The sequence below is a fragment of the Eretmochelys imbricata genome, chromosome 2 (genome assembly GCF_965152235.1).
Source record: "Eretmochelys imbricata isolate rEreImb1 chromosome 2, rEreImb1.hap1, whole genome shotgun sequence".
NCBI lineage: Eukaryota > Metazoa > Chordata > Testudines > Cheloniidae > Eretmochelys > Eretmochelys imbricata.
Window position 1 is genome coordinate 123,530,006 of NC_135573.1, and position 12,008 is coordinate 123,542,013.

Genomic DNA, 12,008 nt, shown 5'->3' on the forward strand with positions numbered 1-12,008 from the left:
ACTTGTTACATCTTCTGTTAATTAGATTGGAAGCTCTTTGGGGCAGAGACTATCTCTTACTCTATTTGCATAGGGCCTAGCACAATGGGGCCTCGGTGTGACTGGACTCTCCCAGTGCTACAGAAATACAAAAAAAATAATAGTTATGACACACAGGTGAACTAAGGTTTATATGTGTGTATGTAATAGATAAAATCCTGTATGTACAGGGCTTACCGCAATGGAGCTCCAGCTGGGGCCTTGGTGTACTGTAATACAGGTAATAAACTAATCTCCTTTATTTTTAGTTTGTATATAGACGAATGTATTAGTCTAAACCGCAATCTCAGTAATGAATACTAAAATACCACCCTGTTTTGCTAAGATCACCATATAAAATGTTCACCCGTATTCTTGAGTTGCATCTAAGACAGCATTCCATATGGCCCAACCAGTCACTGGCCTATGTGAGTCACTTGATTTATCGTAATTCATAAACCACTTAGGGGAGTCAGTCATTCAGGTCAATTACTTCACCTGAGTAGGTCTAATGTATCCTTACCCATGTTATTGACGAAGCACTGCTTTGCAATGATATTTCCCTCCCTTTCCTCACAAAAGTTGTTAAATAAGATGGGGTGTTTTCCTTTATGAAGTGCTAAAATGAAGAATTTCCTCAGAGAGTAGCTCTGCTTGCATAAGAAGATATCTCAGTTGAGGTTTGTGCTCATCTTCAATATATGGTCAACCTAGCCCTGTGCCTAAATTCTCTTTGAGACCCTCTTCTAACAAAAGAGAAATAACCAATGAGTAACATGTACAAGTGTATTACATCTGACTTCTCTGCTATGATCTTCATATACTTCAAGATGGAGGACATTCCACACCCAATACTGAGGCAAAACTCCCATTGACTTCAATGAGAGCTGTTTCTAATTGAAGTCACCTATAAACATAAGTAGCTGCTCTGAACCCTATGCTTTTGTCAATATAATGGTCATTCCTATCTCCTTCTCCAAGTGAGGGTCCCTAAGGGGAAGTGACTCCTTGTCCAATTACATCATTCTTCCTTGAGGCCCCACCAATCTCAAGACCAGCCCAATTGCTCACACAGTGTGTTAGAAGCCAAGCATTTACCAATGAAATTTGATGGGCTGAGCCAACTGGCGGCAGTGTCAGGATGGTGGATGCAGAATTACTTTAGAAGATTTATATCATTATTTTATGTTAACTTTGTAAATATAGACTGTAAACTGAGAGAATAAAAAAAGCGAGTTAGAAAAAAAAATTTATTTAGTATCATATAAATAACTTGTTACAAAAATTGATTTGCAAAAAGGCAAATTCACTCTTTCTGTGAGAAATCGCTGTTCAAATTGGTTTCTCATTAAATCTTAACCCCCCCAAAAAAAGAAAAGCCATTACAGTGAATAAGAAATATAAGGGGGAAAGAATGCACATTTGCCAGCTGACTGTAACAAATGGCCCAGCCACACTGAGATAAAAGTACTTGTTCCAGCATGGGTCTCTTTGTAATACAGAGAACCTTCCAGATGTAAACTTTTTAAATGATGAAAATCTTATCACCCACAAACGTTCCTCTGTGCTGAACAGTGACTACTTCCATCTGACTCTGTGCTCTCTCTGCAGAACAAGGGAATGACAACTGAGAGTAACTGCATGACTGGTGCACTCCAGCTAGTAAATCTTCCTGGGCAGTGGCATCAATTTCAATTTATGCTTGGAAGTATTTTTAATTAAAAAAATCAATACCGAAAAACATTTATTTTAGGGGTTGAAAAAAATCACAAATCACAATAGGGTTTGCCAGATTGACTTAGCTCGGCAGCACAGTTAGGATGCACATAGCCTTTTTTTATAAGGCCTATATTTTTTTAAGTTTAATTTGCAAAGCAATGAAAGTAATCACAGAAATAAAATAGTAGAGTGGTTTTGAAGAGGTGCTTTGTTTTGTTTTTGTCAAAAACTAGAGCCATGTCATGTTTGCTGTGTTGTTTCTTGTGTTCACCTGAATGTCCAATAATTCTATACATTTTTGTTTCTTTAATAAACACTAAACTAATAGATCATAGAAAACTAAGAGCTTCTAGAAAGTGTCTCCAGATGTATCTACATCAATAGTGCAGTCTTGTAGGAAAGGCAAAAGCCCACTGGTGTGGAAAGGATTTCCCTAAATGCTGGGCTTATGCCTTATTTGTCAAATCAACCCTGTTGAAGGAGACATTTAAGTTTGCAGTCGTCTTTTAAAGTAAATACTTGCAAAGAAATTGCAGTTATTGTAAAAGCTCATATGGAATGCATCTGATGAAGTGAGCTGTAGTTCACGAAAGCTTATGCTCAAATAAATGTGTTACTCTCTAAGGTGTCACAAGTACTCCTTTTCTTTTAATAATACCGTGTGTAATATGGTAGCTCTGCTGCTTTAAGTGTCACAATGGTCCTGCTTAGCATACGACTGATTACTTAGTTTTTCTCCCCGATTTTCTACTACCCTCCCTGCAACTCCCCACCCTCCATCTCGTTAAAAAACAAAACAATCCCCAAATACGAACCATAACCACCTGCTGCTGAATTCCCTGAACAGCCAGCCAATTTCCCCTTGACTTCAACCCTGCCATCTTCCCCTTCAAGGAAAGTGTTGCATATGCACAGAATGCAGGACCAGGCCATAAGCATGATATTACAAAATGGTGGGCAGGTTAAAGATTGTCTCAGCTATGTCTAAATTAAACTGAAAAGGTCCTTTGCTGTATTAATTTTCAACAAGCGAGACAGCTACTGTATTTCCCTCCTAATAGAATAAACCATGAAGCCACAGACATTAAATATGGTTTTGTTCTACCTTTTTTATAGAAAAATCCTTTTAAAAATGTCTTTTTCTAACTACTGAAGGGAAATTTTAAATGCTGCAGCTTTAACATTCATTGGAGGGGGAGGAAGTGGCTGCGCCATAATTCTTGAAGGGCTGAAAGGAAAATTGCCTTTTCAAAATTTATGAAACAGTTTGCACCAGTCAAGATAAACATAGCAACTGTTAATCTGTCAGGTCTCATAATTTGATAAAGAAATCCAGATTGCAGTGTTAATTTAAACACAATGGGCCATTGGGACTTTGGACCACCTGCTAGCATGGCAACATCCAGAGAAGCGATCATGAGATAGAGATGATGTATAAAATTAAAACATAATAAAAAAAAAAAGTAAAATGTTGTCTTACAGCAGTTTAAACTTCCCAGCTCTGGGGTCTTTTTTTAATAGAGCTCTGCACCAAAATGGCACTGATTCTGAGCTATTTTGCCTGACCAAGACAGCTAGGAGTCTGTTTTGCTCCTCACACATGCAAAACTACTATTGGAATTCTGAAAGTGTAAGATCTGGCCCCAAGGAATTGACTAAGCATTCATTACTGTCCCCAATGAAGATGAAAATATCTAATTTACAAATGTGCCTTATTTTAAAATGTTCATTATTTCTTCCTTCTCATGCATAGAAACACACACACAGATTTCCATACCTAATTCTACCTACTTGCCTATTAATACATTGCTTATTATTTGCTACAACCATGGGAGCTATAAACACCCAATTTAATTTTTTCTGCATAACTCAGTATGACAGACAGATGCCAAACCTGTGCCTCGAGAGGTAGCCTGTTACTTGACAAATTAGGAGAGCTGAAAACTGCTTTTTAATTTTTTCATGTTGAACAAATATGAAACATGTTTGTATATAATCAGGACAGACCTGGCAGTGAACCAAAAAATAAATAAGAAAAGTCTGCCCACTTTTAGGGCTTATTCAGAAAATGGTGCTATGGGCACTGCCTGATGTAGTGCCTTTTAATCTGAGGATCTCAAAGCACTTTATAAAAGGGTGTGTTATTCCTCCTGTCTTATCGCAAAGGAAACGGAAATGACCAAGATCACGAGTTTCCCATGGTCAGATAGCATATTAGGCAACATCAGGTCTGGGGACTGAACTCCCATCCTGTTATGACGCCAGTGAGGATCTATTTGGGCAGCGGGATCCTTCCTGCACAGAGCTCATTGCTGGATCCAGCCTCAGATCTCCTCCTAGGGCTTGTCCACATGGGAAATTTCCTATATAGCTGTAGTGGAATAATTATTTTGCTATAGCTATTCCTGTATAATTCCCCGTGTGGACACTATTCTGGAATAAAAACGACTTTATTCTGGAATAATTACTCCAATAATTGTTCTGCTATTGCTATGCCACGTCCCTCCTTCCCCTTCACACTCATCTCACTAGACTATTTGGTACCCTTCAGTACCTCTCTTATTATTAGGTCATCTAGTTTGCCACTATTGAGACTACAAGCTGATTGTGTAGCTCGTCTCAGTGGAATCTCCTAGCATCGTGCCAGGGGTTCTTTCCACCTGAACAAACATCCTACTGATTAAGACAAGAGTCTACTTCCTTAACACAGCCCAGAAACCCACATTGCAGGCTGTAATCTGACACGTCTTTGTCTATAATGGACAATTTAAACATCCCTGTCACTGAATAAAAATAGTGTGGCACAGTGATTTCCATCCTCTGCCACTGCCGTACACAAGGTGCAGTAAAAAATATTACTCAAATATTTTATTTACCGCAATATGACAATTTAAATGGCACGTTTTTTTTTTAATTGCACTTTGTGGAGCTATAGACGAAGAAGACAAGACTGAATTGGACCCTTTTTGTTATGTGTAAGTGACGGTAAATGAGTCCCGTTCGTGGAAAAATCAGCACTTATAGGCTGGATGGATAAAAGAATAATTCAGACGTGAATAATGATGCACTTGCCTCATGAGAATTTCTTCCAGGAATTCACTTGCTGTTCAGTTTGTCACAATAATTTTGGTGTCAGTAGATTACACACTTTTATATATATTTACACAACAGGCTTGTGTGGCGCATTCTCTGTACACTATGTGATGTTCCTGACACGATAAAACCATTGGTTGATAAAATGCAAAATTCTAGCCTGAACTGCTACTAATTAATTAAGAAAAAACAAAACATCTGAAACGATAAGAACATAGGAAACACACTACACCAGAACAGACCAGTAACCATCTAACTTGCTCTTCTGCCTCAGACAATGGCTACTGCCAGACTATTGAAACAAGACATAAATGGACAGATTTGTAAAGGTGTTTGGTGCTTAAAGATGCAAGTAGGTACCTAGTGGGATTTTTCAAAAGGGTCTAGTTGCTTAATTCCCAATTGTGCAGTGCTGGACAATGGGGAGGAGATGCCTTCCTGATGCCAGTTTATGCCCTGAACACACAAAGATTGATAGCCCTTTACATTGAATCCTAGTTTTTTCTAAGCATATATTATGCTTGTAAATGTCTAATCCTTTCTGGAATCTTACTAAACCCTTTGTTTTATTATCCTGTAGCAATGAGTTCCACAGATGGCATAAACTATAGTTCGCTGCCTTTTAATGTTTGTCTTATCCTTGTATTATTGGAAAGGGTAAATTGGAGCTACTGACTGGTGTTTAAACTAATTTCTTTATGGTTTCAAGGAAAGAACACAAATACCTAGCAACTGCAACAGATCACATAAAATTATTCTACTATGTAAATTATTCTATTTATATTGAATGAATGAGACTGGTTGTATATGATGTATAAAGAGAAACTTCACTTTTTCCTGATAAGGTGTCATAAGGCTATGACCTTAGGGTTGTAAAAGCTGTAATAATCTATTTCAAAATAATCTATTTCAGATGACTGGATCTGAAACATAATCAGTGACATATTCCTCTTGTCATTCTAATACATTGCTGATTACTTTTGCCTCATGCATGTGAGTTGCAAAGAAGAGACACTGGCCCGTATTGAGTCCTATGGTACCACTGTACTGGCTTAGGCAAAAATGGCAGGTTTGGCAAGGAAATTAAGGAAACCAACTGAAAGATTCATGTTTAAAACTCCACCTTTTGGTGTAATTAAAACCTATAACAATTCTGGTTGATGCATTTGTAAAGACAGTGTTCTAACACCCTCCTGGTTCTAGGAACCAGAATGATGAACGTTTCTCATTTACTTGTGCATTCAGGGCTCAAATGCACATCAAAAAAAAAAAAAGCCATTAGAAATGACTTACTGAGATGAGAGTTTAGCACTTTCCTCTTTCAAAGCAATTTTCAAACTCTCTCTCTAACCGTTGCAACATCCCTGTGAGGTAGGCATTATTTTCCCATTTTACAGATGGCAAAACTGAGACAGAGTCAGACTGTGACCCATTTTATGCACACATGCAGGGAAGTAAAGGGTGCAAGGTACTCTCTTTCTCCTTTGCATTTGCTATCCATGTCACAAGGGAGAGGGTAGCCTTCTTCAAGCTGCTACTCCCCTTCCATGTGGGTGGGCAGGCAGAAGCAGAAGAATGGGTGGAGCCTTACTCTGCCTCCCTACACACTGAGCTGGTATGCCTGGAGGAAGTGATCTATACCAGACATAGAATACAGCACAACTACATTCTGCTCCTTGCTCAAGTCTTATTTCAAAACCACAGTCTAATCCAGAGTGATTAGGTGACTTGCCCAATGTTACAAAGTGAGTCAATGTTAGAACTGGGATAGTACTTAGCAATTCTCTGCTCAGAGCTACAGACCACACACTGTGAATGTTGGGTAAGAAGGATACAGGTATAGTGGTCCACAGGGAATTATATACATGTAGTAGGTATGATTTTATGCTTTGGGGGCCAATGGCAGGTTCAAGAAAAATATTTATAGTTAAATGGCAATTAGACGTCTTTAAATTCAAGAATAAAATTTACTCTCATGTTGTCTTATAGCCTTGTCAGCTGATTCTAATTTTATAATAAATTCCTCCCCCACTACTTTTTACTATAATATTTAGGTTAAACCATAATACCTCAGTACATTAGGATGTGCAATACAAAATGGACAGAGCAATCATCTGAGCTGAATAATCTGAATACAGTAAGAAGATTAAGTGAGCTGGAACAGTAATATACTCCAATTTACAATATAAGCAGAACAAGTACAAATATTGCTTCCCTCCATTCCTGTTTCCCTCCTCTACCACGGTGCCTGTAAGACTGGCTTGGTAAAGTGGATGCATTAAAAAAAAATTGCCTCTTGGAAGCTCATAAAATTATACTAGAAAAAAGTTTTCTGACATTTGATCCACACAGACTGCAGTCATTAGACAACTGGAACCGATAGAATAGAGAGCCCTATCACAGAGCCATGGATAAATAGAAAGAAATAGCTACTTCATATATCTCAATGCTGTTTCTGGAAATCAACAAAGGCAACATATTAAGAGTCTTTATCACTGTCCACGCTGCCGTACATATCCGCCAGCTTTTTAAATCGAGGCCCCCAGTCACTAAGGTAATCGTAGTCCTGATCTCCATCCGTAGTCACCGACTCTAAGGAGCTGAGGGATTCTGCCACAGAGCCATTACCTTCATACGCATAGGTCGCTAATGAGTCATATGGGGGCGCGGTTGGATCTGTATCATTTTCCTTTAACCTTTGGTTAATGAAATCTCTGACATCGGTGTTATCTCGTACCGCTGGAGTCCGGCGCGGCATAAAAAGTGCTTCTGGCACAATGTCTCTGCGTAATTTATTGTCTTCTATGGCTTCAGGATTTCTCAGTGTGCCAATATCAAAAGCCTGGGTGTCTTCCTCTCCACCGCCTTCATCGTTGTAACTGACAATGTTGTCTCTGATGTCCTCTTTAGAAATTATCAAAGGTTCTTTCTTCCGCTGCCGTTTCAGAGCTGCAAACAGCACCACTGTAACTGGAAACAAAAATAAAATGGAGAGACGGGGGGAGGAGAGGGGGGAAGAGTTAATTTGCCACCAATTAAAGCCAGAAAGAAATACTGTGCTGCTTGAACTCTAACTTTCAGAAGTTGCGCTGCAAAATTGCAAAATTTCTGTTTGTGCCTTGTCTGCCTGTGATCACTTTGGGAGCTGAGAGTGGGGTAAATATGAGAAGAAAGAGGATTTCAAGCTAGTGGGAAGTCATATCTTGTCAGCGGGTTGCATTTTGCCTTAGTTGTGTAGCAGCTTTGCTCCTTTGAAATTGCCAGCCTAGTCTCAAGGCAAACCCCTCCCTCAAAATATTGTAATAGAGAGTGCAAATTAGACCGAACACCTAAAATGCTGCAAAACTTGCTCGAAGGACAAGGCTTGTTCCTATTGGGGTGTGATGAAAGCTTAGCAAAGCTGCATAGCTAAACTATTTTTTTCAGTAGTTTTTTTCTTTTCCTGGAAAGAAGTGCAAAACATGGGGAAGATCCTTAGCTAGTGTAATGGTTGTAGCTCTGTTGACGTCATGGAGCGTTGACAATTTACACGCGCTGCAGCTCTGTCCCCAGAGAACAAGTATATATTTTTTTTATTATTTAATCACCAACCCCCCCCCCAACATTTCTCAAACAGCTTTCCCACTTTTTAATGCTTAGGCGTATAATCTTTTTTGGTTTGTACCTAAGGCCCTGATACTGCAACAATCTCGAAGTGGGCAGAGTCTGGTATCTGCATACTGTCTCACTAGCATTGTTGCAGTTCTGCAGTGGCACAGAGGTCTATTCGCACAGAACTCATTGCAGCACTGGGGCCCAAGACAAACTTTCCTATTACCTTGTGAAGCCAAATTTTAGTTACTTATTTTGACTGTACTTTTCATTTTTTAAAATGACATATGAATGTTTATCACTGAAAACATATAAACAGCCACAATCTGGCACTGGTATTCTTCTTATTTGTATTCTAGGATGCTGTCACGGACCAGGGCCCCATTGTGTTAGGTGCTGTACAAACACATTACAGAAAGATGGTTCTTGCTACAGTGCTCATAGTGATCTGTTCAAATAACAGATTTTTCAGGTTGTTGGTACTTCTGAAAAACTGGGAAGTAATTGTTTGGGCTTGAACATTTTTAATTTCAGCAAATTGAAAAATTAAAAAAATTGTTTTGGGTCACATGTTTAATTCAACACCAAATAAAACTTTTTGATTTCAAGCTTTTTTTTTTTTTAAATGTGTTTAAATTAAAAAAACCAAACAGAATAAAAGGAAATTTGTAAACGGTCATTTTGAATTGAAAAATCAAAATGTCAGAACAAAATATTACAGTTTTTTAATTTATCTTTTAATAAATGAACAGTTCAGTGAAATCAACATAAATTTGTGAAATGTTTTGGTGTCACGGAAACAGCTGAAAAAAATTTCTGTTGAAAACTTTTGCCCAGCTCTATTAAATACCACTCTGTACATTTTTTTACTTTTATATAAATATACTCTTCTGGGCCTGGCCCTGAAAACATTTATTGACTCCCAATAGTGTATGCAAGCATTTCAGGGATTCAGCCCTTATTTTATAGATCATCTCTCAGGCCAGCTGTATTCCAAGATTCTTTACATAGTGTGCCAAAGTTCCTCCTCTGCCTTGGTGGGTCATGTGCTTATTGGGGGATTTTCTTGCCTCAGAGGTTCACAGCAGCCCTCAGTTTGGCCACTTTTGTAGCTCAAATCTGCCATTCACTCAGTTAGCCTCATCGCTGGCCAGCATTGGGAAAGGAAGAAGAACAATCCCCGCAGTCTCTGCTGATCCACGTAGTGGATCAGGGAACAGGCCAGAGACCTTCCCCTCTGGTGGAACACACAGTCCAGGTCAACTCCTCTGGTATCGAGTTGGGGGGATGGAGGGATGGGGGAACACGGACTCGCCCTCTACTCTGGATTCCAGCCCAGGGCCCTGTGGATTGCAGCTGTCTACAGTGGCTCCTGTAACAGCTGCATGACAGCTACAACTCCCTGGGCTACTTCCCCATGGCCTCCTCCCAACACCTTCTTTATTCTCACTACAGGACCTTCCTCCTGATGTCTGATAATGCTTGTACTTCTCAGTCTTCCAGTAGTATGCCTTCTCACTCCCAGCCTCTTGCACCTGTTGCTCCCAGCTCCTCGCACGCAGACCACAAACTGAAGTGAGCTCCTTTTTAAAACCTAGGTGCCCTGATTAGCCTGCCTTAATTGATTCTAGCAGCTTCTTGATTGGCTGCGGGTGTTCTAATCAGCCTGTCCGCCTTAATTGTTTCCAGAAAGTTCCTGATTGTTCTGGAACCTTCCCTGTTACCTTACCCAGGGAAAAGGGACCTACTTAACCTGGGGCTAATATATCTGCCTTCTATTACTCTCCTGTAGCCATCTGGCCTGACCCTGTCACATATCCCTCCCCTTTGCTCAACACCACGGGGTTGGGCAACTTGGGATGTCAGGCAGTGTACCCGTGATAAGCCATCTGCATTGCCATGGTGGCTTCCAGACCGGTGAATTGTATGGTGAATTGGAAAGGTTGTAGGGACAGGAACCATCTGGTCACTCTTTCATTCTTCTCTTTATTTCACTGCATCCACTGGAGGGGTGCATGGTTGGTCACAAGGGTAAACTGTCATCCCAGAAGGTAATAATGTAGTGTTTCCTTGGCCCATTTCACAGCTAGGCACTCTCTTTCAACTATGGCATACTTCTGCTCTCTTGGGCGGAGTTTCCTGCTGAGGTAGAGGATTGGGTGTTCTTCATCTCTGACCATCTGCGATAGGACAGCTCCCAATCCTATTTCAGATGCATCTGTCTGTAAAATGAATTCTTTGTTGAAGTCTGGGGCTATAAGCATGGGGTTACTGCAGAGGGCCGTCCGTAGATCCATGAATGCTTTCTCTGCGGCACCTGTCCACTTCACCATGTCCGGACCCCGGGCTTTTATCAGGTCTGTCAGGGGACTCGCTCTGGTAGCAAAATGGGGAATAAATCATCGGTAGTACCCCACCACACCCAGGAATGCCCGGACTTTCTTTTTCTGATTCGGCCAGTGCCAATTTTGGATAGCCTCTAGTTTGTTTAGTTGGGGCTTGACCATGCCCCTTCCTACAATGTAGCCAAGGTATTTAGCCTCGGTTAGCCCTGTGAGGCCAGCCCATCTTAGCGTGTCCAGAACCGCTTCCACCTTTTTCAAGTGGGTTTCCCAATTGGGGGTGTGAATAATCACATCATCCAGGTATGCCGCTGCATAACTGGTATGGGACCATAGGAGCTTGTCCATAAGATGCTGGAAGGTGGCAGATGCCCCATGCAGTCCAAAAGGAAGAACAGTATATTGAAACAGACCTTCTGGGGTAGAGAATGCCGTCTTTTCTTTTGCATCTTTGGCAAGGGGAATCTGCCAGTATCCCTTTGTTAAATCAAGGGAGGTCAAAAATCGGGCATTGCCCAGGCGGTCAACTAACACATTGATACGGGGTATGCATCGAATTTGGATATCTCATTCAGCCAGCGAAAGTCATTACAAAACCTAGTGCTGCCATCACGTTTGGGCACCAGCACAATCGGGCTTGACCACTGACTGTGGGTTTCTTCGATGACTCCCAGCTCCAACACCCTTTTTACCTCTGCCTTGATTTCCTCCCTTTTTGCCGCTGGGACCCGATAGGGGCTTAAAGTTACCTTTGCCCCAAGGTCTGTGATAATGTGGTGATATGCTTCGGTGGTCTGACCTGGTTTGGTTGAAAACACGTCTTGGTATCGGTTGATCATCTCAGATACCTCCTTCTTCTGGTTTGGTGTCAGATCAGTGGATATCCTGATCTGCTCCTGCATGTTATTTCCTGATCGGGGTCTCTTGGGCCACTACACACACCTCTCGTTGGTGCCAAGGCTTTAAGAGGTTAATGTGATAAATTTGTTCTTATTTCCGGCATCCTGGCTGCCGCACCTTGTAGTTTACTTCCCCCATGGGTTCAACCACCTCATAGGGCCCCTGCCATTGCTTGCTTTCTGCCATGGGTACCAACACCATCACCCGATCCCCTGGTTGGAAGTGTCGGACTTTTGTCTGGTGATTGTAATGGGTTCGCTGGGCCTCCTGCCCCTTTTCCAAATGTTCCCATACAATAGGGGTGACCCGGGCTACCCGTTCTCGCATCTGCAACACATGCTCAAT

General features: G+C 40.9%; 1 protein-coding gene across 4 annotated transcripts in view; it reads right to left on the reverse strand.

The window, feature by feature from the left end:
• Positions 1 to 7,309: 7,309 nt before the first annotated feature.
• Positions 7,310 to 12,008, reverse strand: part of LOC144260507 (cadherin-6) — a 67,707-nt gene continuing 63,008 nt past the window's right edge. For 3 of the 4 annotated variants that reach the window (XM_077809153.1, XM_077809151.1, XM_077809150.1), the window contains one exon: positions 7,310 to 7,800. In XM_077809153.1, the coding sequence (XP_077665279.1) occupies positions 7,310 to 7,800 (491 nt within the window). The remainder of the gene's footprint in view (positions 7,801 to 12,008) is intronic. The other variant, XM_077809152.1, reaches the window with a different exon arrangement.